The sequence below is a fragment of the Pteropus vampyrus genome, unplaced genomic scaffold (genome assembly GCF_000151845.1).
Source record: "Pteropus vampyrus isolate Shadow unplaced genomic scaffold, Pvam_2.0 Scaffold19, whole genome shotgun sequence".
Lineage (NCBI taxonomy): Eukaryota > Metazoa > Chordata > Mammalia > Chiroptera > Pteropodidae > Pteropus > Pteropus vampyrus.
Window position 1 is genome coordinate 12,459,589 of NW_011888800.1, and position 27,428 is coordinate 12,487,016.

Genomic DNA, 27,428 nt, shown 5'->3' on the forward strand with positions numbered 1-27,428 from the left:
GACCGTGGCTTCCTAAGGCCAAGGGCTGGACCTGGCTGCTATACCACTGTGTTACTGGCCCGTAGCACGCTGTCTGACAAATGCTAAGTGTCGATTAAAATTTGTTAAATTAAGAACCAGTATTTGGAAGCAGAGTTGAGCTTTTAAACAGGATCAAAGCAGGAGTGAGTGCAGAGCCAGGACCCAGGCTGTTAAAGAAGGGCTGGAACAGCTGGTGAGAAAACCTTGTGGTCAAATCTCACCGCCCCCCCCACCAGCTTGGCTGGTACACTCTGTCTAACCTTCTCTGAACTCTCATTCATTCAGTGTCCTCTACAATAATAATATTAATAGTATTAGTAGTGTCTCATTTGCTATATGTTTCTAAAGCATTCAACCTGGATTTACTCACTGAGTCACCACAAGTCACCCTATGAAACTGTCTCTAGGTATTATGGCTATCCTTATTATGCAGATGATGGAACTTGCCAAAGACCACTCAGCCAATAAGAGGCAGGGTGAGGATTTCATGCCAGGAAATCAGCTTTCTTGCTTCCACTGTGTTTTTTTCACATCACAAGCATAAGATCTCCATAAAACCTTTATCAAAGTACTTGGTATTTTGGCAGTACCCCCCCGCCCCCCGCCCCCCACCAGCCCTTTGGCAGAGTTTCACAAAACACTCCAGAAGCTGGGAGGGGATATAAAGCTTTGGTCTATTACATCACAAGTTTTTCAATTCACGAGATTTCTGTTATTGTTGTTGAGTTACTTTCATTTACATATATAGTGAAGGGCCTCTGCAAAGTACTTTGCATAAGTTGTAAAAAGATGGCCATACATGTAAGTGGAGCCTACAAGAGATGCTACAATTTAGAAGAATCACGCTCTAAAAACAATCTGTTTTAAAGGAAAAATTTGACAGGCTTTAAATTTATTTTAGAACCTTTTCTAAAGGGCTTGATTTTGTCTGAAGGCAAATCGATCTCTTTAATAAAAAAAGAAAAACAGCTTAAAACTCAAAGCTGATGCTGTTTTGAATACAGGCAATTATGTTTTTAGATTTTTCACACATTTGTCATTTATGTTGGTAAAAAGTTATGCAAAGTAAGTACAACTGTGTATGATCAGCAAATAATAAAATAATTCAGATGACATCCTTGTAGTGTGTGTTAAAACATGGAACATTATATTTACATTTGTTTGTTTTTAAATGTAAGTGATGTGTTATCAAGTTTAACAATAACAGGCTGGGTCAAATTTCTAGCCATTGTTAGGCATAAAATAGCAAAGGATGTATTAAAATTTTATATTTTCTTTTCCTGTCTGGATTTCATTTGAACTTCAACTTGGAGAAGTTTATATTTCAAGACATGATTAATAAACTTGCTATAGTTTTAACCCCATACGAATGGGCGCTAAATGCCAACAATCTTAAGGCCTTTCAGACGGAGAGCATAAAGCTTAAATAAAACAAAGTTTCCCAGTCATCTAAATATTTTGTTATAGTGGAATTTGGTAACAATAAGTATACTGCTAACTATCACATTTCCAGTTTTCAAGAGCTAAAGGCAAAGCAAACTATGAGTCAGGACTGGATTTTGGTCCCAGCTCTGTTATTAATTAGCTAGGTGACCTCGGCTGAGTCCCTTCACCTCTCTGGGCCTCTGTCCCCTCAGTTGCAAATCTAGGCGCTTGGATGAGAGGATGTCTGGGGCCTTTCCAGCTCTACTACTAGTGGACAATGCTAATGCCGTTTTGAGTCTCTGTTGCCAAGCGTGGAGGGCAGGCCTTGCTGGGGTACACGCCTGATTGACCATGGAGACCCATTGCTATTAAAGACCACTTATCTTCAGATCAGAGATTGTAGGGAGATGAAAAGCTCTGTTTTGGGAAGAGGAAAAACAAAGAAGCGAGGGCCAGGTGTTCTATGCCAATGTCATTTAGCAGTTTTTCTTTCCAAACCATGAAGTTTCTTTGGACGTTGACTAGACTGTGGAGCCATATGGATTTGGCACTACGGGAACCAGGCTGATTGCTGGACCAGACCCTTGTTTTCTTAAACAAGGTCACTGGAAAGGCTGATGTGGATTTCAGTTTACTTATTAGGAATAAGGTAGAACAAAGCAACTGGTGATGTTTGCTACTAGACTCAATCGCTCAGACTGAAGAGGGGCATCTAAGGATGCATATAAATCACACCGAGGGAAAAACTCTGAGAATGCAATAGCTTTCCATCTACTTTTATGTTATTTGGTTTTAAACCACAAAGGCATTGCCTCCGTTGGCTGAACACTGTGCAATACTTCTGAATCTTGCACAAGCATTTCTAACACTGTAGTGGCCTCTGCTCCAGTTACTTGATGAGGCCTCAGATTGGAAAGGTGGGTTTTTTTTTTTTTAATTTCACATCCGAAATTCCCAAAGCAGATGACCTGAGGAAATTACATGTGAGATAAAATCGATCCACAAGAAGGGTTTTATGTGAACATCCTACACATGAGGATTGGTATGCAAAGTCATATTAAACTCATGTCTTAGTCAGAAGGAAGAATTGGGAATTATAGTCAAATCAAACGTCAACTGGCCCTACTCCCAGAATCTCTCTCTTTGTTGATGCTTAGGGTTGGTTTAACTAAGCTTGATTGTAATTTTGTGAAAAGCTTTCCAGTCCCCTTAATCATGAGCAACAAATGCTGCTGCCAATTAGGTGGAGCTACACAGGGTGTTTGCAGTTTGTTTCACACTAAAAATCAGTGTTTCAATAACGCTAAATGGAATTGTTTAATGATTTTTCCTTCAAAGAAAAAAAAAAAAGCAAATTGAGAAAATGACTCTGTATACTCCTTTTTTTAACACAAAGGCAAAACCAAAAGTTCCGAAAATGGCATCAGAACTCACCAACAGGTAGGCCAGTGTAAATGTCGATGACGAAGCCTGGCCTTTGACTTCCACAGAGCGTAGCAAATTCATCTGCAGTGAGAAAACCAAGGTGGAGTGAGGGTGAGGGGTGAGAACATGGGTCAGCAAAGAGCAATGACTGGGCTGAAAGAATTTACTTCATAAACATTCTTGAAAGGTGTTTATCTGTATTTTGAAGAATTTAAAATAATAAATCTAAAAATTCATATAGATATTATAAATCTGTCCTTAAGACAAATACTGAAGGCAAAGTGACCTCACGCTGACATAATAATGAGGGAAAAGCAGAGGTTTCCATATCATATGCCACTTATTTGTATGAACTTGCCTCTAAGAATTTGGGTTTTCATAAGGATATTGTTCACCTTTGAACCCAGGGATTGGCAAGAATGCCTCTTTCCACTATGCATTAAGGGTTCTAAGATTTGAGGAATGCTCTCAAAAACCATTTCCTCAGTAGACTGAGGACACCACAGTAAGTCTAGCCAAGTTCTTGACATGAGGTCTCTTAATGACTAATTCAGGTCAAACAACCAACTTACATCATTACTTCAGCTTTTAGAGCTGGATTTCTTTTGGTGCAGCTTTCTTGTTCTCTCTCTCTCCCTCCCCTGACCCTCTATCTTTCTTTCTCTTGCCTGAATTCATCGAAGCTGATAATAAAGAATGAACTAAATATCATCTGCAGTCTCTTCTAACTTGGAGATTCTGTAATTCCAGGTCATGACTATAACTAATATGGCATGGTATAAATTTAAGCTCAAAATGGCCATTGCCTTATTGGTCAAAACCACTGAAAATTAGTAAAAGGTTTCTGGAAGTATTTTAATCAAAATGTAGCATGTTCTTCTAGCGCTTTATTCCTTAATCTATGAGTGTCTATTTCCAACAAGTGTCATGCCAGCTGATTTCAGGGTCATCCAGACAAATTTCATGGACTCCTAAAGTGTGTGCAGACTGCATAGCTAGTGAAAAGCCATGACTGGATTTGGCAAATACTCAATATGAAAAAGAAATATTTTATTTTTTATGTTAAATTCTTAAACAGATTCTTAAAACTCAGACAGATACTTCTGAAAGTAAATGATAGTCTTTATCAGGGATCTCCAAAGTGGTCTCCATGGGAATGTACAGTGATCTATTAAGATAAAAAAGAAAATAATAGGATCTCTACTTCTCTTCGTAAAGTCTATTTTTAAAATTTTGTGTATAATAGAATAGTTCATGAAAATAATAAATATATTTTTCAATATAGTTAAAAACAATATGTAGAGAAATATATTTTTACATGTAAACATTACTCACCAAGGATGTATAACCTTGGTTAAAACTACTCATCTATCTCTTGAAAACAACCATAGACAATGTAAATAAATTAGTGTGGCTGTGTTTTACTAAAATTTTACTTATAGACACCAAAATTTGAAGTTCATATAATTTTCAGGTCATGACATATTATTTTAAAAGTTTTTTTCAACCATTTAAAAATGTAAAATTCATTCTTAGCTTGTGGCCATACAAAAACAAGAGGTGGGCTGGATTTGACCCATGGGCTGTGGTTTACCAACCCGTAGTCTAGAGAAATCTTGCAGAGTGGAGGTAATTCATAATTTCAAATGATAGTTATTACATTATTTCTGAAGTAAACAGTGAATTAAATAGTATGTTTTACTGAAAAAGAAGCTTATGTTTCATGTGTTAACAGGTAGCACCAGACAATAGATTTAGTTTCTAATCACTGTGGGAAATGGAGTAGGTACTATAACATACTCTAATTGATAGCTGCATGGTAGTTCTTTTAATCCAAATCATAACATTAGTAAATGATGTCCTCATGATATATATGATTATACACCATCTACTGTATGATATAAGAACAGTGCACTGGCATCTTCATTTACTTCAAGGCTGTAAATTAGACTTTTTAAAAAACAAATAACATCATATAGATTCTTCTCTATGAGGACACAAAAAGAAATTTCTCTCAAGTTTCAATATAAAAGACAGTTGCACTTTCCTTGACTGTTTGCTTTATGGTCCTTGAGATTCAAACTTGATCAGGTCTCTCTTTTTTGTGTGTGAGCTGATAAAAAGTCTGGAACCAAATATTCGGCTCATCCCTGGCAAGTGTGAAGGAATTCCCGGCTTGGATTTTGTGTATTAGCCTCGCTCCTTGCTCCAAGTTTTTCACCCTTGTTTGCCATTTGCCTTAAGCCTTCTTATTTTACACTGCAATCTTTGTGGGTTGCCTTAAATTATTTTTGGTAGAAGACTAGTTATAAATATGTTAAAATGCCAGGAATATGGTTTATTTCTCAAATTGCTTTGCCTAAATTTTCCAGTCTCTTAGTTACATGGCAAACTCCATAACAATGATAACAATATTTATATTGTTGTAATATGCTGAGTCTGTAAGTCTGGGGAAAGAACTAGTGTATAAATTAGAAAGCATATTCTGTGACTTAATTTTCAGCTGGAAAGATCAGGATCAATTGCGAATTTAAATATTTGCCTTTGTGAACTCATTTTTTCTCATGAAGATAAACAATGTACCCTATACTTCCCTTGCTGAGACTCATTTCCCCAAGAATTTATGGGTAATTTATTGGCCTATAGTTTTGGTAATGGTGCAACTAAAACTTACCTGTGCTTGGGATGGGACACTGTTCACAGGGTTTATTCCAGGCTCGGCCAATGTTGTAAGAACAACAGCACATCTTTTTGGTCATATTGAACAACAGTTCTCCATCACAGGTCTGGTTGTCAGCATAATAGTTTCTGTAGCACAAACTTCTTCTCATATCTAGAAGAAAGGAAGAAGAAAGGGATTGGTGATGTCATGGGGAAATCATGACAGATTTCTAAGCGGATACTCAAGGAGCGAGTTTCTTTTCAATTGTGTTGTAACCAGACTTTGATAAGGGCAGAGAAAGTCTGCTCTTATGCAACTTCCCATCTACCTATGCTGCTACAGGAAAAAAAAAAAAACTTTGAGAAATGCATTCCCTGATATTTTATTTTGTGCCACAGAACTAAGTCATTATGTAGCTGTAGCATTAATAAACATTACATGACTCTCCACCCAATCTCCTAGTAACAATTCTCCACTGCTATTTGGCAGTAATTTTTTCATTTCCGACTCATGATGTTTTAATACTGTAGGTCAGTGCTGTAAATATAATTGTATAAAGATACACTCGAAGTCAAACAAAAGAAGTACTATTAAACCAGTGTTTGGGATTTTCCAACATTACATTTTAAAGAAAACTCCCAACCACCCACATGAGGTGGAGGAAAAAAAAGGCCAAACATGGTTTACAGGGGAGGAGGCTCTCAAAAACAGTGAAAGGATGGCAGCACTCAGTCTGACAGGTGACATAACACTAAGGATAAATGGCTGGACTTCTAAACTCTTTTTCTCTTTGCAGATGAAGACCAACCGTGCAGTATTAAGAAAAGCTTGGACTTACCCATGCAATTATTCCCCCCATTCACTTGCATGTAGTCTGGAGGGCAAATGCAGGTATAGTTGCCAACGGTGTTATAACACGTTCCTGGACCACAGATGCCCGGAGTTTCACATTCATTCACATCTGTGACCCAAAAAGAAAGTGGTAAGTGAATATGGAAACTTCACTCTCTGGAATAGTCTGGTACTCAGTGTCAATATAAATGTTGACTGTGAAGGAGAAAATTCATAGGGCACTTGGGAATCCAGATAAGAGAAACAGATGTTTAGTTCACCAGTGTCCTTTATCTGTACTAATGTGTGTGTGCATTTTCAGAAAACGAGGTTTTACAAAAGGCTAGTATGAATTCCTAACAGGTGAGTTCATAACATCCTCAAAGGCATGCAGAGATGGAAATGTGGAGAAAATGTAATTCTCAAATATCCTTCAGAAAGACAACTATGTGTAGTACTGCACATGTTCAAAAAATCTATAGAAGGAAATGATGTATCGGAAGCCATCAACAACTGGCTTCATGAATTTGCATTGGTAAGGTAGCATGGAATTAGGTATTTCATACCTCCTTCCCTATTTTCAAAGACAGAGGTTGATTCTAATTTTCGTTAACTCTAAGGGTCTTAGAGCTGTGTCATACACACTGCGATGATCGACTCTTATTCAACAAGGTTGTCATTGTCCAGGTCACCTTATAAGCCTTTTGGAGAGCCAGAAGACTATTTCTCCTCCAGGATGCAAGGAGGTCCCTTCTCTAACTAGTCACATGACTCCTGTATGTAGATGAAAACCATCTCTCCCAGCCTGGTCTACGGTTCAAGTGCTCTAAAAGCTGCAAGTGGTCCATATTCTCCATCTTCCCAGTAACACAGGATGAACAGGAATCATCACTTACATCATGAAACCAAAGGGACTACCTTTAAGAGAAGCTTAAGTAAATGCATTAATACCAGTGATAAGGGGGTAAATGACAGGAAGAAGAAGAGCCTGGAACTGTCCAGAATATAGAAATCAGTCAACTGAGACCTGTGCAACTCTAATAAAAATGGCTCTCCTGAAGAGCATGGAAAACTCTTTGTAGGCATAAATGAGACTACGGCCCAAGATAACAAAACTACACTTTTCTCAGGGAAAGAGGAATTTAGGGCATATTGGCATTATGACAATGACATTATGTCAGTAACATTAGTGTAAGCTGCCACACGTGTGGCATATTTATTTACCTATATTTATATTGTGTTATTGTGTTATATTGTTATAGGCCATTGTGTTATATTTTTAAATTTCAGTTTTCCTGGTAACCGTGTGCTGGCTTTTGAAGTCAGTTTTCAATGTTGGAAAGAACTTATCCTCCTATAAGGGCCATTTACCATCACACACTCGAGTGTCTTCATTCAGGTAGTAACCGGTTGGACAGCGGCACTGGAAACTACCAAAGGTGTTGATACATTTTCCGCCTTGGCACAGCCCTGGGAGCTCCTGGCACTCATCAATATCTATCAGAATGAAAGCAATAGCATTTCTTCAGCATTGTAAATAAACCCAAAGAAGTTCAAAATGTATGCACTTTAAAATAAAGAAACCAGACTTACCTTCTAATATAACAGTGATAGGGTTGGGTCGAAAACCTTCTCCACCAGGACAAAGAATTTTGTACTCAGCTATTGAAACAAAAAAATCAGATTGAGTTCTTTCGAATCTAAAATTTACAGAAATAGTATCCTCGAGAGAAAAACTAACATATCCAATTGAAAATATTCATTTTCAGAAATATTTAGCAGTTACCCCCACCCATCTGAAGCAAGTTAATACCTTTGTGTATACTTGCCATTCTCGAATGGCTTTTACTGTGGGGACCAAATGCAAGGCCACTGTCCTGAGTCTTTGAGCCCTCCACCTATTCTCCTGGCCTTAAGTTCTTGTGAACTATTTTATTTCCTTATCTCCATCACCATTCCTCTTTAAAGATTTTCTTTCTCTTTTTATTTTTATTTTTTTAACAAGCTCTTTCTCTAGTTTTATGTATTATTCAGCCTTACCTCTGTATATATATACACACTTATGTATATGTACATAGAATCTATCTATCCCAATATACCCCATAAGCAGCAGCCACCGACCTTTGCCATATATATATATATATATTCCACTTTCGGCTATGATCAGGTTGAGGTAGGGTGGACCTCTATTGCTTTGCTAATCATTATTAATTGATAGAGCCGACTCCTCCTCCTAAACATCTGGCTTGCTTCTTTCAACATCAATGAAGTTAACTGTCATCCTCTTTTACTTTTTCTTACCTCCTCTTTCTGCCATCTTCTACTCTTTTTAAGTCTCCTCTGTCATGTCACACCCTTCCTTCAAGGCCCAATTTAAAAAATGCATACTTATCACTACCCTCTGTCAATCAGAACTGACTTCCTTTTCTGAAGAGGAGAGGAGATGCCTGCTAAGCATTCCTCTGTGTGCTGAGTACTTTACTAAAGTCATTTAACTCTATGAGGCCATTTTATGAATGAGAAAACTCAGGCTTGCTAAGTAACTTGCCGAAAGTTAGAGTGGCAAGTGACAGAGTCCTAAATGGAACCAGGTGTGCTGTTCCTCTCACTCATGGCATTGTGTCTGCCCTTCTTTTCTCCCTTATTGAGGACTACGCTGAATTATAGTTTGTATGTTTGGGTCATATTTTGCTAGACAATAAACTCTTCGAGGGTAGGATCTAATCTCATTCACCTTTGCGCACCCAAAGTACACACTCTAGGTACTCAACAAATACTTTTAGAAAAAGTGAATAAATGACCCTTCAGCAAGGAAAGAATCAATATCTATCCCAATATACCCCATAAGCAGCAGCCACCGACCTTTGCCAAAGAAGCTACACTTGACTCCGAATCATAATAGGGGACCCACTTAGAAGAATGGGAAGCCTTTTATTTTTTAGAAGACATCATTTATGTCCTTAGAATCACATTCTAGAGCTTTCTTTCAAGTCACGCCATGAGAAGAGTATAATCTTCCATTTCACATTTGCTTAACTGATTGCTTCTGTTTCATGTAGGGATACTTAAGTCTGTCCTAGAGCTTTTGAAACTACCCAACAGATGACAAAGAACAGATCAGTGTCCTTGGAAGGTAAGCAAAATCAGTGACTTGGCCTGGGAGGTCTTCCTTGATATAAGGAGACCTGCTTTTCACCCAGACAGTAGTAAGATGTCACCGGCCCCACGTGACCTTTAGTGCAAGCCAACTGGTGACATTTTCTGACTCCCAAATTGGGAATGGGGTCCCTCAACAGAGCTGAGAGGACTGCTCTCCCTTCCCTGATTGAAAAGTAGAAGGCTAATGGCAGCTCCCTCCCTCCGTGGCTTCTATTCCGTGGATCTAGAAAGGAGAACTGACCTGAGCGGGAAGAAAGATAATAATAAACAGGAGGCTGTCCACTTACATGTGTTCACGGCAGGGCACAGCTCACAAGGAGTACCCCAGGCTTTACCCAGAGAGCAACAGCAGGAAGCCTTGGAAACACCAACTCCGATTTCATTGCTACAGGCTGTATCTCCATTGTCTCCTCGAGGCCGGACATCCAGATAGCAATTTCCGGAGCGGGTGTCTATTTGCCATATGCAAACAAAAAAGTGTCAGGTAGATTCTTTCTATGTGAGGGTTGAAAATTCAAACCCATTTTTAGAAACTGTTTCACAAACACTTCTTAAAACCAGAATTTACTTTTACTGAGAAACTAAAAAGTACCCAAACACACATACGAGGAATTTACCCACAGAAGGAGTACCCGAAAACAGAAATCAGATTTAAGAAACGTTTAAATTTTCACGCTATTACTTTTTTAAAATTTGAAAATGGAATGTTTGATACTGCTTAAAAAAAAAAAACACAAAAACAAAACAAAACAGCATGCTTCTCTGAAAAGTTTTTAAAATCTTACCAACACAGCCAACTCGAGTTGGATTCAGCTCAAAATCAGGTGGACAATCACAGGTATAGCTGCCTGGAGTGTTGATGCAGTTACCACTGATACACGTGGTTGGATCCAGACATTCATTAACATCTAAAACCAAACGGCAAGGGGCAGAATTGTCATCTGGGCCAAAGTGGAGCAGACATCACCACCAAACGGAAGCACCTAATCTAGGGCTCCCAACAAGAATTTTTAAGAGTTACTAGTTATAATTACATCTAGAAATGCAGTCTTCCACTTCTGAAATAAAACCTCTCAGGAAGGAAGTATGTCATAGTCTTTGGTCTTTTTCCCCTGGAACACATTTAGCATTCAAATTTCTCATCAGGAGAAAATATGACTTTGGAATTAGGAAAAATATTCCAGTCAAGGTAACTGAAAGCAAAACACTACTGTGACCTCGGTCAACCAAAAATTCAGACACAAGTTTTAAGAAAATATATTTAATATGTGTGGCTTGTTATTTCATCAAATTAGAGCAAGATGTCCCAAGGAACTCTCAGGAGCAGGCAACTTCTGCTGCCTCCCCCACTGAGCATGCTTGCCTCAGAGCAGCTGAGTTTGAGTACAGACACATGCATGAGGCTTAGCGTGTTTCTTCAAGCTTATTAAGAGTCTCTTTCCCATCACTGAAGCTCGGCTGAATATTTCCCTTTCAGTTTCTATTCTAAAAATATGTACAGAATTCTAGATATTATGGACATGAGTTTTGACAAATTCCAAACCTGTACAATCCTTTTGTCCGTTTTGAACACTCATGAAATACTCAAGAACGGATACACTGATTTGGAGAGGAGAGGTTGGAGAGTGAGGACAATATCTTTTCCTTAGGCCCTCCCCCTTGGACCTGGTAACCCTCCTGTAGGTTCCACTGCAGAAAATTCTTTTGCTTAAGTCACATGTGAACTTGGAAGGACAGGGCAGACTAACAGAAATGATGTTAGATAGAATTACGCTGATGGCAATCTGGGGCACTGAGCAGGGGGCATGGATCATGGAGAGGCAACTTCTTGTGGTATGCCAGACGCCCAGCTTGGTGTCACAAGAGTTTTTAGAAAAAAACAAGAGAAGAGTGTGTGCCTGGAGAGGAATGCCCTAGTTCAGAGCAATTTTGGGGACATGGTGGTAGTGGTCATGATCTGGAAAGCCACTGAGTCACAGCTTGTTTAGGTGGCCAGAAAAAATCACTCTTTTCCCTGAGATTCTCAGCCCATACAGAATGGAATGTTTTTCCTCAGTATCCTTGAACAGAATGGTGGACTAAGATGGAGATCTGCAAATGACTTTAAAAGTCTTAACCGAGTGTTAAGGTGAACAGAAGAAAGGTCTACTGAGTGCCTAATGCTTACCAAGTGCCTATAGCTTTTCTAATGGTTTTCATATGTTCTTGGAGAGTCCCTTGCTCTACAAGAAGATGATCTACACACTAGAAATAGGTGGCTGAGTTCTATGTACCACATTCATTGGCAGGCCAGGGGCAGGAACGAGTGAGTATTGCTATGGAGAAGTATAGGGAGAAAACCCATGATCCCAGGGCATGGCCTTCAAAAGGAAACCCTCTGAAAACATAGCCAGGGAGGAAAAGAATGGTTGGGAAGTCTTATAGCTGGAGCACCCCTGGAACACTCCTGCATTGCCATAGCTTGATTCTAAAGCTACAAACTCTGCTCCTTCAACTGTCTTCAACTCTTTCCTCTGCATCCTCACATCTAATCAGTTACAGGTTTTAGAAAATTTATTGTGATACCTATGCTTCAAACCAGCTTTTTGTTCGTGACTCTGTAGATATCCTTGTGTGGTCGCAGCGAGACCCCAACAGCAAAGTGCCCTGGGGCACCTGGGAGAAGATTTTGATGCAAATGGATGTCTTACCTGTGCAGTTCCCGCCGCTTCTGTCCAGCTCATAGCCAATCTCACACTCACAACGAAACAGGCCAGGAAGGTTGTGGCAAGTTCCAAAAACACAGATGTTCGGAAGAGAGCACTCATCGATATCTTGGGAAGGGGTAAAAGAGGGGAGAAATTAAATTTATGTTTTGCTAAAGAAACTGCCTAATGTAATTAGGCAACTAATGTTATTAGGAAAATGACAACTATCCAACATCAATCTGGGCACTTTTCCCACAGACTTTTAGACGATTTGCCACATATAGGGATGAACTTGTTTTTCTCATCTCCTATTATACGCCAACTAGAGAGCTAAGTACTTTATACATATGTATCTCAGTTTTTGGTGTTTTACACATCATTCTTATAAAATAAGAGCCAAAAAGTTCACCTTTGATTCTTATTTATGCACTTCCCGCTTTTGTTGTGGGTTAAAATTTTAAGAATCACGAAGTTTTTGTGGTAACCTTTCTAACCAGTTTTATAATACTCTGTCATCCTTGGTACTACGGGATGTGTTTCCTATTGTTAATGGAGATCTAAAAACTGCAGTCACTTCTTCCAGGCCTCTTTCCTGCCTCCCATTAACATTCTGCTTGTGTAATTGACACACAGGCACATTTTCAACCTTGGGACTGGCTTTAAATAGCCATGACCACTTGGCCAGTGATGATTTATACTAAGAACAAACAAACAAACAAGCAAAACCTTCCCTTGTAGCATTAAGAGAAGCAAAACTTTCAGTGCAACTATTTATATTACCAGAAGTGGCACAGTACCTGTTTTCCTTGGATGTTCACGGTAACAAAAGTAAACAAGGCATTAGGCACATGATCAAGAGCATAATCTGGTTTCTTGACTCAGAGGAATTTTAGATCAAACTTTGCATATTTAATATAAACTGTATAAAGAACATCCAATGATTCCATAACAAAGAAAAGTATTTATAGAACTATATGGGGGAATTAGTATACGTGTTTTGGCTAAAGACTGATTTTGAGTTAATGCCCTATTAACAAGCAACGACCATTTGTTAAGACATTAAACAGGGTCTTGTTTAAATTTCTACTCTCAATCGTTATCATTTGTTTATTTCTACTGAAATCTCTTTAGTTCACTGTAGCCACTAATTCTTCTCAATAAGAGATAATGCCCTTATAGTTGACAAATGTGAGGGTAAAGAGAAGAATCTTGTGTCTCCTGATGGGACTCATTCTCAGCCAACAGGTTCCTATTCCTGTCTGACCAACACTTATCGGAAAGATGGTCTTGTGCTGAGAGACATCATGACACATGGCGTTATCTCAAAGGTTCTCTTACTGGATGGAATTGCAAAAGATATTTAGAGACCACGTGAGACACATGTGCCCTGGACACTATTCTACATATGGAAAAGACGATCTGCTCTGCTGTTATCTTAAAATGTTTATTTCTAGAAACCAAATCATAGCAGAGATTCAAAACGGTGTTTCCATATTTAAAGAAAACCTTTCAATATTTTCGGGGGACCAGTACTTTGAGTTCTTTCCCCCAACAATGAGATAAATAGGCTGCACTGAGTTAACCACACTGGGTTATCCTCTTTCTCCTAGGACCAAGGGATGTACTCTTGCAGACCTTCTGGCCAAGGCTGGTTGTGCACTTACGGCCAAAGATTTTCTCTGCATGAAGAGAAATGGTCTGACTGCAGACCTAATCCCTCCACAAACTGAAATGACCAGGTTGAAGCTGAAATACACCTCACCTTGGAAAAAAAAAAAAAAACCAAGAATGTTTAAATAATCTAATCTCATCAGGCCCCGCAAGGCCCCCAGCAGCTTCCCCATCAGTTACCTTCACAGGCTTTCCCGTCGGCACTGGGCACAAAGCCCATGTCACATTCACAGCGGTATCCTCCTGGGGCATTTAGGCACTGGCCATTGCCACACAAATTCAGATTCTCAGAGCACTCATCAAGATCTATAGCCAGAAAGAAACACAAGTTATTCTTTTTCAGTTAAGAGGTTTCCTATTCCTCAGGTCCGACAATTTTTATAATTGTCAGCTTCCTGAGTGTAGTAGTGTTTGGTAGTAATTTAAACTCATTTTTTTCTCTTTTGAATGCTAATATTGAATATTCAATGACACATTTAAACTCATTTTTTTCTCTTTTGAATGCTAATATTGAATATTCAATGAACATGGTGTTCAGATGCAGAATTCTGAATGCTAAATCATCCCTAATGATGTAGAATGAATAAGTTAAACAAATAATTCAAACTAAGGCTTTTTCAAGCAGAGTCATCCACATGAGCACATGTCCATGACAGGAAATAACATGCCATGCTGTGTGCTTACTTCTCAGACTTCAAGCTGAGCTCAGATGGGCAGCAAAAGAACAGGAGCAACAATTAGAGAGGAGACCCCAAAACTCCTGACCAAGTTTCGTTAATAATCATGGACGTTAAACACATGAACCATTCATGCCTAACACACGAAACTTTCAATATTTTCTAAAAAAAAAAAAAAATGGGAGGTTTATGATAAAACTTCACTGGGTTAGGCAAAGGCAATTTCAAATATGATAAAATTTTTAGTGAGTTTTTAAAAAAAATCCAGGTAACTTACGTACTAGGCCTTAGCCTCTTTTATGTTTAAATGACTTATTGTGAGCAAAGTGCTCAGGATAAATTAATGCTTCAATTTGAGCAGCCATGCAACCTAACAGCCAACAAGAAATTGATCTCAGTACCTTATTTAATATCAAAGCCCTAACACACAAAAAGTGTTATTTGTGTATACATGTTCATGTAAGTGTATGTATCATATTTTAACAATTACATTTCAAATCATATATATTCAAATATATGTAACAGTTCATGTTAATTCAATGACTATTAATTAGAACTGAAAATAAAATGTCATTGATATATTGTAAAATTGGAAGTGAATGAATTCTTTACAAAGTAGTTATGAAATACTTGCTTATACCAATATGGGATGGTAATAATGATGGCCAGTGTGAGAAAAATATATACTGTCAATCTGATCCAGAATAGCTAATCCCTTTTCCTTACATTGCTTCCTACAGCAAGCTCACTCTTGGGCTTGGTATGAAAAACAAGTCAACAGTGAAAAATAGGCACAAAAATATAAAGGCTAAGGATTATAAAAGGAAATGACTTATTTTAAACTAATGACATCATTACATACAGTGAGATATATCTAGTAACAACTATATATGTATATAATTAGCTTCTGAGGACTCCCTAATTGACCTGGTTCCAAATTTCTTTTCCACAAGGATGTAGTTTTAAGCAACTAATCTGTTCTGTTAAAAGTTGTCCATAACTGACCCAGCCTTCAAAAAAGAATTGGTGGTCTGAAAGACATGGAACACGTCTTTCTCCGACTGCCATTTACACAGTTGTTTCCAACACAAACCTACCTGTGCAAGTGAAGCCATCGCCTGTGTATCCCTCCTTACAAAGACAGCGGTAGGAGCCCATGGTATTCTTGCAGTCTGCATGTTGGCTGCACATGTGGGTTCCGTTGGAGCATTCATCCAGGTCTTAAGGAAACAGATCACATCATTATGAATAGAGAGTGAGACATTTAATATCGATAATACAGAAATTAAATTTTTCTTTACAGAATTCATATTTTCTTATTTATAATCTTTGCAGTTCATGAGAAGCAATTGCAGTTATTTTCCAACCCACCAGTGCACTTAATGCCATCTCCGATCCACCCGGGGCTGCAGCTACATTTGAAGCTTCCTGCCGTGTTGGTACATACAGCGTGTCTATCGCAGTTGTGTGCTCCAATTTCACATTCATTGATGTCTGGAAAAATAACCAGCAGTTTAAAAAAGGTTGAGCACAGGTGCCTTTTTGGTCTTTTAAATAACTTAGCAATAGCAACTTAGCAACATCTAAAGTGGACTCAGTTTCCCACTTCCCAAATGATAATATAGATTGGTTTAGCATCCACGTATACACTGTACGTACATTAAACAGCTTTACATTTCATTTTATAAAGAAACAAGAATATGATGCTGCTTGCTATTATCAACTCTAATTATTTTCCATTATTTCATGTAAGTGTCCAGTCACTGCAAAACAAAATGAATCTTTTTCCAATTGAAGATCTTAAAATGCAGGTTGCTTAACAGTACAGTATTAACACTCATAGTCACATGTTTCTAGTCCCAATATTTTTATTAAGTCAACCACACAAAGGGATACAATGTTGTCGGCATATTAGAAGATATTTGCACTCATATTCTATACATTAAATATATTTTATTCTTAAATGTAAAACACTGTATTATCAAATATGCTTTATTTCTATGAAAGTTTTACTTCAAGTATTGCTAATTCAAGCATTTGCACAGAATTTTCCCTAAGGCAGAGTGTGAACCATATTTTCTCTAGCACGCCGAAGCCCTCTTGCATATTTCATGTAAAACTCAAATCAGTCGAATGAAGATTTATCTGTAAAAGGAGTACCAGATTAGGGTTACATTACTAAAGAACTTCAAATTCTTGAAAATTCTCCATTCTCCAAAATTTCATTTCCTAATTTAACCAAGATAGATTATAGAAAAGAATATACAGTAAGAAGTGAAATATGTTTTGTTTTCCATGATATTGTGATTTATAATAAGAAATACATATTTGGTCTTTATCTCCATTTCTGGCACAGAGCTCCTGAAATCCTTGGAATTTCCTAAATGGTGAGAGCAAGCAAGGTGTCTTCTGTTATGTTAATGAGGTGACTTCTGGACCACACCCAAGGATACCAGCTGGTTGCTAAGAGAACCAACCACATGACTACAGGGCTGGCACTTTCATCCCATACACCTGACCTTAGGGCAAGTATGGGGAGAGAGAGGGATTGGAGGCTGATTCAACTGCTGATGGTCAGTGATTTGATCAATAAGACCTATGTAATGAAGCCTCCATAAAAACCTAAAAGGATGGAGTTTGGGGAGGGTTTGTGAACGCAAGGAGATTCAGGGAGAAAACATGGAATCTCCGCACTGCTTTGCCATGCCTTGCTCTGTGCATCTCCTCTATCTGGCTGTTCATGAGTTATATCCTTATATAATAAACTGGTAATCTATAATAAGCTGGTTTCCTGAGTTCTGTGAGCTGCAAATTAAACCCAAGGAAGAGGTCGGGAACCTCTGATTTGTAGTATTTATATCCATTCTGTCAGAAGCACGGGTAACAATCTGGGCTTGTGACTGGCATCTAAATGGGAATAGTCTTGTGGGACAGAACCGTTAACTTGTGGAATCTGACACTATCTACCTGAAGATAGTATCAGAATTTAGTTGAATTGTAAGACACCCAGTTTGTGATCAGAATTGAAATTGGTATCGTAATCATATTTCCCAAAATTAATCCATTATATAATGAAAGTCAGGTACTTAACCACTTAATTAACATGTTCATTAACTAAGAACAAGAACTCATAGGTATAGATACTATGACTCTATATGCAAACCGATGTCTAACATAAAATTTAGGTCAAGAAGAATAATTTTGGCATGTGAAATGTTGCAAAAATTTTTAGTGACCACTTGACCAGTGGCATGAAAAAGAAACTGATCAAGCAACTTATGTTTACCCTTTTGTTTATGTAAGAAGCCCAATTAAATGATTTGAAAATGTTTGGAAACATGCTGTTTGCCAAATATTCCATCTAAAGCTCTGAAATGGTCCTAGGATCACTGGCTTCTTCATAACTTCTAGAGGAAACACAAAATAATGACATTTTCCTACAAAAATATTTTGCAATATCACTAATAATCATAAAATGAAAACATGCCTGAGAGAATGTTCTTACAATTACAATGTATCATATGGGTGAATTTTAATGTAACCTTGGCAACCACTGAACCTATTGAGTTATTAAGGCAGGTCAAGGGAGGCACATACCGGGCAGCTTTAAACTTGTGACTGGGAGCTTTAACCAACTGAGTAATTGAGCACGGCACATTCCAAGGAAATGAAGAGGAAGGCCAGCCTGGCGATAATAGTGGTAAGTAGGGAATTCAAGAAAGTAAGCATGACTTAATGGGCTCCCAAGCAGGACCATCAAACACGTCTCTCTTTCTCAGATAATCACTCCCCTCAGAGTTAATGACGCAAACTACCACTTTTGGTTGTCTTAATTTCCCTCCTTTATTTGTCATGATAGCTGAGTTACTTAAAAATAATGAACTTCAATTGCCTAAGTATTGAAGCCTCCAAATGTTATAAAATCAAAGAATTCTCCTTGAAACTAATAATAAAATAAAATTTAAAAAGAATGAGGGGAAAATAAAGGAATTTTTTAAGTGGAAAGAATTTAGAATTTTATTTTCTTAATCTTCAGTGTCTCAGAGGAGGATACAGAGGTCTCCAAAGGCATGGGGACTTACCAGGGCCTGAAAGTCAGTGAGGGACAGAACAGGACCACCAGGAAATCACTTTCTCTGTCCCCTTCTTGACACTCTTTCCCTTAGGTCACAGCTGCCCAATTGAGCTGATTTTTTTAAATGCATCAAGACTTTATTCTAAGCCCTGCTTTATGGAGTTTTCCAAATCTTGGTGAGTATTAACAGACTCGTAGAAGTAGTCACTAATCTTGTCTGCTAAGTATAATTTTCAGAGCTTATTATAGCCTGTCAATCTAATAATTCTGTAATCTTTTTCTTTCCATTTCTCTAAGGACCAAACTTACCCTTATTTTCACGTGGATTTTTTACCTTCCATATTTAATCTTGCAATTAAGAATATTACCATTTCTTTTAAAAGAAGAGTCTCCCCCCTTTTTATCATTGGTAATATGCAACTATAAATTTCTAATTCAAGAAAATGTGTGCAATTTCACCACAATTTTTCAAGGTGAAAAGAAAATATCTTTGTGAGAGGCTGTGTACCATGGGCTTTAGGGATACTAGGAAAGAGTGTCTCAGGAGCCAATATTCAATTCTTCATTTTGTGAATATTTGTATGGGTCATTGTCTCAATGCCTTATACTCTCAGTATCTGACAAGGGAATTAAAAAGACTTGGGCATAAAGTGTAAAGGCGTCTCTGAATAAAAGGTTTTGCATGTGTGCATGAGCCAACTGTTGTTCATTAATTGTTTCCATGACAGACCAGCGTCTAAGACTGCACTTCATTATAAAAACTAACAGAAGGGGAAACTGAGGAAAACAAGCAAACAAAAACGCTGTACTCAAACATTCTACTCTTCAATAATGTGAAGGAAACATAGCACATGCTTGCCAAGAACATCTCTTTCTGTACAAATGTTCTCTTTCCCCCACAATTTTGCTCCAGACAGAAAATTCCTTTTTAAGATTAAGAATAAGCACAAGCCAAGAAAAGCAAAGAAATTCAAATTTAGGGCTGACACTGCAACCTCCATAACCCCATGAAAGCTCCTTCACAGACTTAAAGGTCCCATGTGCAGGGCTCTCTTAAAGGGTGAGGGTATGGTGTGAGCAGACCCCAGGCAGAGGTTCTGGGTGTGTTCCACTGACATTCAAGTAAGGGCTGTGCTCCGAGCTGCTCTGGCCTCCTCTGACAGTCACACAGGGAGAGGCTGTTTCACCCACACAAACACCTGACTTCCCGCCATCTGGGCATCAGTCACGTGAACTGTAATCTGACAGAGCTGGCACACTGTGGGATCTCTTTGATTAGACATTGGGGAAGAGGATGTTTGAGTGAATGGCAAGGCTAAATGGGAAGGCTACTTGGATTTCTTTATTTGGATCCAAATTTGAGCCAAGACTATTTAACTGAACACCCACCGAGTTTTCACAGGCTGACAGCCAGTGGAGGACAGTTAGCAGTGATAAGAAGCTGGAAGGAAACGGGCGCAAATTCTCACTGAGTGCTGGTGGTTTCGAAGTATATGATTCTCATGGATTAAGATCCATTAGCAACATTTCTCATGTGAAAAGAAGCAGACAGTTTGAGAAATAAAATTACCCAGAAATCCTGCTATTTTAACTGAAAACAATTCTGATTTTAATGGTACGTATACCTTACTTACTGACTGAATAAGCACTCAATGGGTGGTAGGCTCTTACAAACGAGCTTGTGAAAGCAGTACTCACCGAGGATGGCACCTAGCAACAGCCTAAATTTTATCTTTCCAATTGGTTGTCTCATTGCAATTATGCAGAATGAGCAGCAGAAGCCCTGTATGTGGGCCACAGAAAAATTGTAATCCAGCCCTCTTAAGCCAAGGACAGAGAGCTATGTTCTAGATTTCAAGCAAATGTACTTTTCCCCTCCATTAAATCAAACATTCCTTTCAACCCATAATTTGGACAAAGCTTAAGGAGAAAAAAGAAACCCTTAACACATCTGTGTAGGCTGGGAATGTAAGTCAGTGGGTGGATTTTGAACACTGCTAAAGTGATTGGGGGGAAAAACATGTTTATTTGTTAAAATGGAAACAATCAGTAATGACAAGGGAGCTGAAATATTTAGACAAAGTTGTAATGAAACCCAGAGGACATTTTTTAGTTCTCATGAAACAAAGTCTCCCCCTATGAAATAGCATACATATTTTTATAATTCCTGTATAGGTTACTTATTTTAAATATATATATATATGTATTACACACACACACACACACACACACACACACACACACACATATATGTATATATATATTATGTTGTGATGTACATATTCAATGTCTGTATACACATTATATATATATGGAAATATATGTAAAATACTTCTTTTGTCTGTCATCAAAACATAGTTTCGGGTCCTTTCTTTACTGTTATTTTTTGTGTGGCTTGCTTATCCCATTAGGCAAGATACATATCTCTATTTATATTAGTTGCCTGGGACATTATAAACACTTGTCTTTAACACAACTATCACCAAGGTAACCTGCTGGTATTCTATGTTGTGAGTGACACTAATTTTAAACTAAAAGCAGGCTAAAAGAGCCCTAGTTACATGGAATTAAAAAACATTTTGGCTCAGATTTTTAAAAACTTGTTTTTAAGTACACCAAATTTGCTGCCAATTCCTGTTTGTGTAAGTCATTTTCAATCAAATGTCATACTCTTGGTTGTTAATAACAGTATTTACAGAAGATCTCTTTTCCTTTCTTCCCTAATGTACTCCCTCCTTTCACATTTCACAGCAGGGTGCTTACCTAAGGGGAATGCTTGTGTAACTACAGAGAACCGTGGTGATTCCTTCAAGCTCATGAACCAGTGTAAGAACTGGGAATAAAATCCAGGGTTCTACTCTTTCACACAAGAATATCACATGCCATGCTACTATGATATCAAAGGGGCCATGAAACTCAAGTCTCCTTCTGACAGTGCTGGCTGGGTTTTATAAAATTGGAAAATCATTTTAGGCTATAATTTAAAAGTAGGAGGATGTTGGACCTTGGTAAAGGATAGAATATTTCTTGGACTACGAATCTATGTGTCTGTTCACATAATTTACTAAAAGATTGCTGTTCTTAATGTAAAACTGGTGTCATCTCATCTAACATGGAGTGCAGAGCTTTCATCACCACAACCTTAGTATCTGTGCAAATTCAATTAAAATGAGCCTTGTAAAACAAGCCTTTTAATATAGAGTAAGATTTTCCTTCTTTAAATTGATTCCAAGCATGTATCAGTAAATAGTAGTATAGAGTTTTACTAGACTAGAAGTTATGTCTTTAATCAAATGGCTTCCAGACACTATGTCTATGTGTCTCATTCTATAATGACAACAGTAGCTACTATTTATTGACCAGGTACTGAATGTCAAGCACTATGCCAAGGGCATTATGTACATTATATCTCATTTACCTAAAATGAAATTAATGTCACATGAAAATTTAAGCTTTCTTCATGGTAGAAGGCCTAAAATAATTGGCCGCTGCACAGGCCTCTATTAGCTGGAATTTGGAGCATGAAATTCTAGAGATCTCCTTTTCTTATAGCAAATGAAGACTGTCCCATTAGATTAGCTTCTCCCTTCATAAACATCACCATCCTCTGGGGGTGAATTTCAGTGAGTTCAACAGAGCCAAACAGGGGTATTAGCCTCTATTAGGTAAAATGCAACCTGGAACTGTCCTACTTTTCCCTTTATTACTGCCAGACCACCACCCCATTCCCCAATTTCTATATTTACACTGGAAACTAAAAATAAAGCTTGAATCATAGGTATAGTGAGCTAAGCACCATTTGTACCCCAGAGACCACATGAGGAGTTGAGATTTGAAACACTGTGCCATTTATCAGAATAGACTCTTAGTCATGCTTCATAAGAAGAGTAATATAGTGAGGATGAAAGCATTTCAGCTTCATGCTGATTTTTATAATTTGGTTAGAACCTTTCATGTTTGAATCAATAATAATATTATTGGTGTTATCTTGTATATCTATAACTTTGAAAGTTAATATTATTAGATGGTTTAAAATGACAATATATTTGGGAGTTTTCTTGAAAATGTTAATATGATTAAGAAAAGGATCTGTACATTTACCATGTTGTCAATCTGCAAATATTTTAATGTTTGAGTCACAAGGGCTTGCCAACTGGGTTTTGGAATTAAAGTCTATTATTTGTAAAGAAATTATGCAGTTACTTAATTCAAGCTCACCATGGTCTCTACTATGCCATAATTTGTTATATTACTGTAACTACAATAAAACTTTGTTATTCCACATACTTAACATTATTGCGTCAAGTTTGAAAATATCAACTAAACATTTAAAAACAATATCACTCAGAATGACTTCTTTTATTTGCCGTTTAACAGAATAATATTCTACAAACATTGTGAAAAGATTTTCTCATGTGCTGTTGTTATCGAAAAGCAAAATTACAAATGGTTTAATTATTACTTCATAAGATTTGTTAAACCTCAGGAATAAAGATTTATTTGGGCTAAAGCAACTTAATACATCAGAAGCACACTAATTTAAAGAACTAGAAGACTGAGAAGTTGATGAAATATATGAATTGTAGGATGTGCTTCTTTAAAAAGTAATTTCATTTATAAAACCTTAAACGAAGTGCTGGCCATGGAGGTTACTGAGAAAGGCTTGTTTTAATATAATCATGTGTCTGTATTAACAACGGGACACATTCTAAGAAACACGGAGTTAGGTGATTTTGTCATGGTGCAAACACTGGGGCACACTTACACAAACCTAGATGGTATAGCCTAGTACTGTAATTGTACGTGCTATACTTTGACACTACTGGCAGTGAAGTAGGTTTGTCTATACAAGCATCGCCATGAACATGTTGAGCTATGACGTTACCATGGCTATGACATTACTAGGTGACAGGAACCTTTCAGCTCCGTTATAATCTTATGGGACCACCATCATATATGTGGTCCATCACTGACCTAAACATCACTGTGTGGCTCACGACTGTAAAGGGATATGAATGTTTGGTAACTAGTATGTTAACTACTTTGATATAAAAATGTGATTTTAACCTCATAAAAATGTGATATTTATGGTGTTAGTTATAGCGGTAATTTATCCAATAAGCCTTGTTTCACAGGTAAAGAAAAAAGCCCTTAGCTTAGATACGATCTAATGTATGACAAATTTCAAAGAAATGAAGGCTAAGTTAATGAAAAATATTATACGACATGCTTTATAATGCAAATAAAACATCAATGATTTTCAGTTATATTAATCTGTAATTATGGTAGCAATCTCTTAAGCACTTAATCTTTTATTATTCAATTTGAAAAAACATACCTGTACAGCCAGTTTTTCCCTTTTTGCCTGAATATCCCATATCACAGTGGCAGATAAATGAGCCTTTAGTGTTTTCACAGGTTCCACTTAGACAGATATTTGGATTCAGGTCACATTCATTAACATCTGTAAAATATAGATATCATTAATACGTATAACCATTTGTTTGATATAATTTAATACTTTTTCCTTCAGATAAGACAACTATGATAAATAAATCAGAAAGGGTGAAATGCTTTCACTCAAAAAAAGTGTATCACGCTTATGGAGCTCAACTCACATGTGCTTTCCATATTACAGGCTAATCATACAGACCGGCTTTTTATCTGGGTCATAAGCAGGAGGTCAAGTAATCAAATAAACTGACCCACTTGGGGCTGAGTATGGAGCCTGTTTATGCAACATTCTAGAAAACTTTTCAAAATTGCTGCAAGATGAGACTTTTAAGTCAGTCTGCATGATGCCAAAAGTTTAGTTTCCACATTTTTACAAGAAGAAATAGATAAACTAGTAGTCATAGTGCAGGTAGTTATCAACTTCACTTCCTTCCCAAATTAAAAATTATTTTTTTTCATGATATTCACTTTAATATCTAGTACTTCACAAATATTTGGCCAGGATTTTCTGAAGATATAAATATGATACATTTTAAATATTTTCAATTCTAAATTCTTGCTTCTGGCCAAGATGTTGCAATAGGCACTGAATTTACCTTCCCATCTGAAATGACAACTAAAGGACAATATAGGCAACATAGGACAGTGATCTGGAGAGACAGAAAACAGAGTAGGTGAATTCTACGAATGCCCCAGATTACTATGTAGGGAGAATTTTAAGTCCATGGCATAGGGAAGGGGGTGACAGATGGAACCAGGTAGCGTCTTGAGTTGAGGAGATGAAACTGGAAGTCGTGAAATGCCACGGTCACTAGAGTTCACAGGGCAGAACAAAGGACAGATGGAAGCTGTACAGACATCACTCCACATATCTGCATAGGGTCACAGTCAAACATTCAGATGAGCAGAGTTCAGCACATTCATGTAAAGAAACTACTATAAGCTGGGGGAAGTACCACCCACAAGAATTAGAGAGAACAATCATCAGAATTCACAGAAGGTCTGGAATTGTGCCTCTTCCTACCAGTCAGACTGAAAAATTCCATAATTCACAGGGATTTGAGTAGAGTATCCAGAAGGGTTCTTCCTCAGTAATGGAGCAAAATTAGCCTGAGACTAACTACTGCTTAAAAGCATAAAAGCAAGACTTTGAAAGGCTCGATCTGTTTCAAAATTACTTACCTGGGTTCCAGAATAAAGCTCGAGAATGCTTCTAGGAATACAAAAATATCTAGCACCTAGTAAGTCAAATTTATGTCTGGCATCTGATAAAAAATTACCAGGCATTCAATGAAGCAGGAAAATATGACCCATAACGAAGAGGAAAGTCAATTTACTGAAATGACTCAGAATTGACACAGATGATAGAATTAGTAGACCAGGATATTAAAACAGTTATTATAACTGTATTCTATATATTCAAAAAGCTAGAGAAATGATTGGACATATTAAATAGAGTCATAGAAGATACGATAAAAAATCATCAGTCAAACTTTTAGAGAAGTAGACTACAATGTCTGAGATTAAAAATATACTGAATGAGATTAAAGGCAGATTAGATATTGCAGAAATTTAATAAATATGAAGACATAGTAAAGGAAAACTCTCTCAAATACAAGCCCGAACTCTATTCACAGCAGGAGGAGGGTTATGTGGACAGAAATAATGCACAGACATAAAATAAATGTCTATCTGGAGTTGACCAAAGGCTAGTTCAGTCCATATAACACATCTTACAAGAACATCATAACACAATCACAAGAAAGTTGCTCTTTGGAATGCTGGCTTTGAATATTAGTATTATGCCCCCTAAATATCCTTACTTTTCACATAGGATCTTGGCTACCCAAACTAATCGTTATGTAATTTAATAGTACTTGTGAATAACAAGAGAAAATGAAAAATTCTGTTTTCTTTGCTTACCTACACAAGTTTTCATGTCCTCGGATGCCATGAATCCATCATAACATAAGCACCTGTACTCTCCAGGTATGTTTGTACACTGACCGCCGTCACAGATATTGGGGTTTTCTTCACACTCATCAATGTCTGCAGAGAATAAAACCAACAACAGCATGTTGTTGATATTTGTTCTATTAATTCGGGGATGAAAAAGTTAACTTACCCAAGTCAAATAAACTCAGCCTATTTGTTGTATAAGATAATTAGTTCTCAAATACAAATGAAGCTTTACCTAAATTATCCCATCACGTTATCCCGAGTGAAAAAGGTGAGAACCATTTTCAAGATTCACAACACACTGTTCAGGGGTCTACAGCCACTTAAAAGTCCATCATTTAATTAGCAATTTTATCTCTGATATGAATTTATCATTTAAAAATGATTATGAATTATATTTTTCTCATTGTCAAATGTAAATGTCTAAAGTCTATTATCTTTTTACTGTTATTTTAAGGTGAAACTGCTTGAAATAAGCAAATCTAGTTAGATTCATTTTTTAGTAAAAATATTTACTTTCAACAATTAATTTTTGTAGCCAAATTGATGTCTAGGGCTTTTGAAGGAGATTTTCTAGATCAGATATTTCAAGTTTCTAAACCCAATTTCTCTTCTTAACCCAAACCAAAATCAAAACCTATACTGCCCACCTCATTTTTCATCTGTAGCTGGCTACAGGGCTCTTCTCACCCAGGGCGATACAACAGGGAGTGTAAAGACCAGTAGTACTTAAATTTTAGCACACATCCAAATCACTTAGAGGGCTTGTGAAAACGAATTACTGGGATTCACCCCCAGGAGTTTCTGATTCAGTAGGTCTGAAGTGGGGCCCAAGATTTTTCATTTCTAACACATTCTTAGGTGATACTAATGTTGCTGGTCCAGGAAACACACCCTGAATAGCACTGATGTAAGCCAAGAGATCAAATTTTTCAAAAGTCTGATCAGTGAAGGAACTGTATTTTATACTCCATTTATTGAGCACATGCCAAGTACTATGCTAAGTGTTGTACATACTCTTCCTCAGAGGCAATCTGAACTCCATTTTATAGATGAGAAATCTGATGCTAAAGATCTTTATCAAGGACACATAGCTAAAATATGTGACAAAACAAAGATTTAAACTCAGGGCTATCCGACTCCATAGTTCAGACCCTAAACCGCTCTGCATAGAGACCCATTACTGAGAGATTTCACAGGAGGCTAAAATCTACTTACCGGTACACGACCTCTGGTCAGGCATTAGTGCGAATCCTGGCTGACAGCTACATTCATAGCTACCCTCGGAGTTTGTACAGAAGGTCTCACAACCACCGTTCATTATGCTGCATTCATCGATGTCTAAGAAAAATAAAAATAGTATCACCTTTCTCTGTGTTTAT

At 37.4% G+C, this 27,428-nt stretch overlaps 1 protein-coding gene across 1 annotated transcript in view; it reads right to left on the minus strand.

Moving 5' to 3' along the window:
- The window catches only part of FBN1 (fibrillin 1), a 232,956-nt gene that overhangs the window by 51,558 nt on the left and 153,970 nt on the right, over nt 1-27,428 (minus strand). Inside the window, exons 31-44 of the mRNA XM_023527716.1 lie at nt 27,265-27,387; nt 26,011-26,136; nt 23,972-24,097; nt 15,930-16,052; nt 15,656-15,778; nt 14,062-14,187; nt 12,214-12,336; nt 10,309-10,431; nt 9,811-9,975; nt 7,958-8,026; nt 7,736-7,861; nt 6,372-6,494; nt 5,546-5,704; nt 2,881-2,952 (exon numbers count right to left, since the gene is read on the minus strand). Coding sequence (XP_023383484.1) covers nt 2,881-2,952; nt 5,546-5,704; nt 6,372-6,494; nt 7,736-7,861; nt 7,958-8,026; nt 9,811-9,975; nt 10,309-10,431; nt 12,214-12,336; nt 14,062-14,187; nt 15,656-15,778; nt 15,930-16,052; nt 23,972-24,097; nt 26,011-26,136; nt 27,265-27,387 — 1,707 coding nt within the window. The remainder of the gene's footprint in view (nt 1-2,880; nt 2,953-5,545; nt 5,705-6,371; nt 6,495-7,735; nt 7,862-7,957; nt 8,027-9,810; nt 9,976-10,308; nt 10,432-12,213; nt 12,337-14,061; nt 14,188-15,655; nt 15,779-15,929; nt 16,053-23,971; nt 24,098-26,010; nt 26,137-27,264; nt 27,388-27,428) is intronic.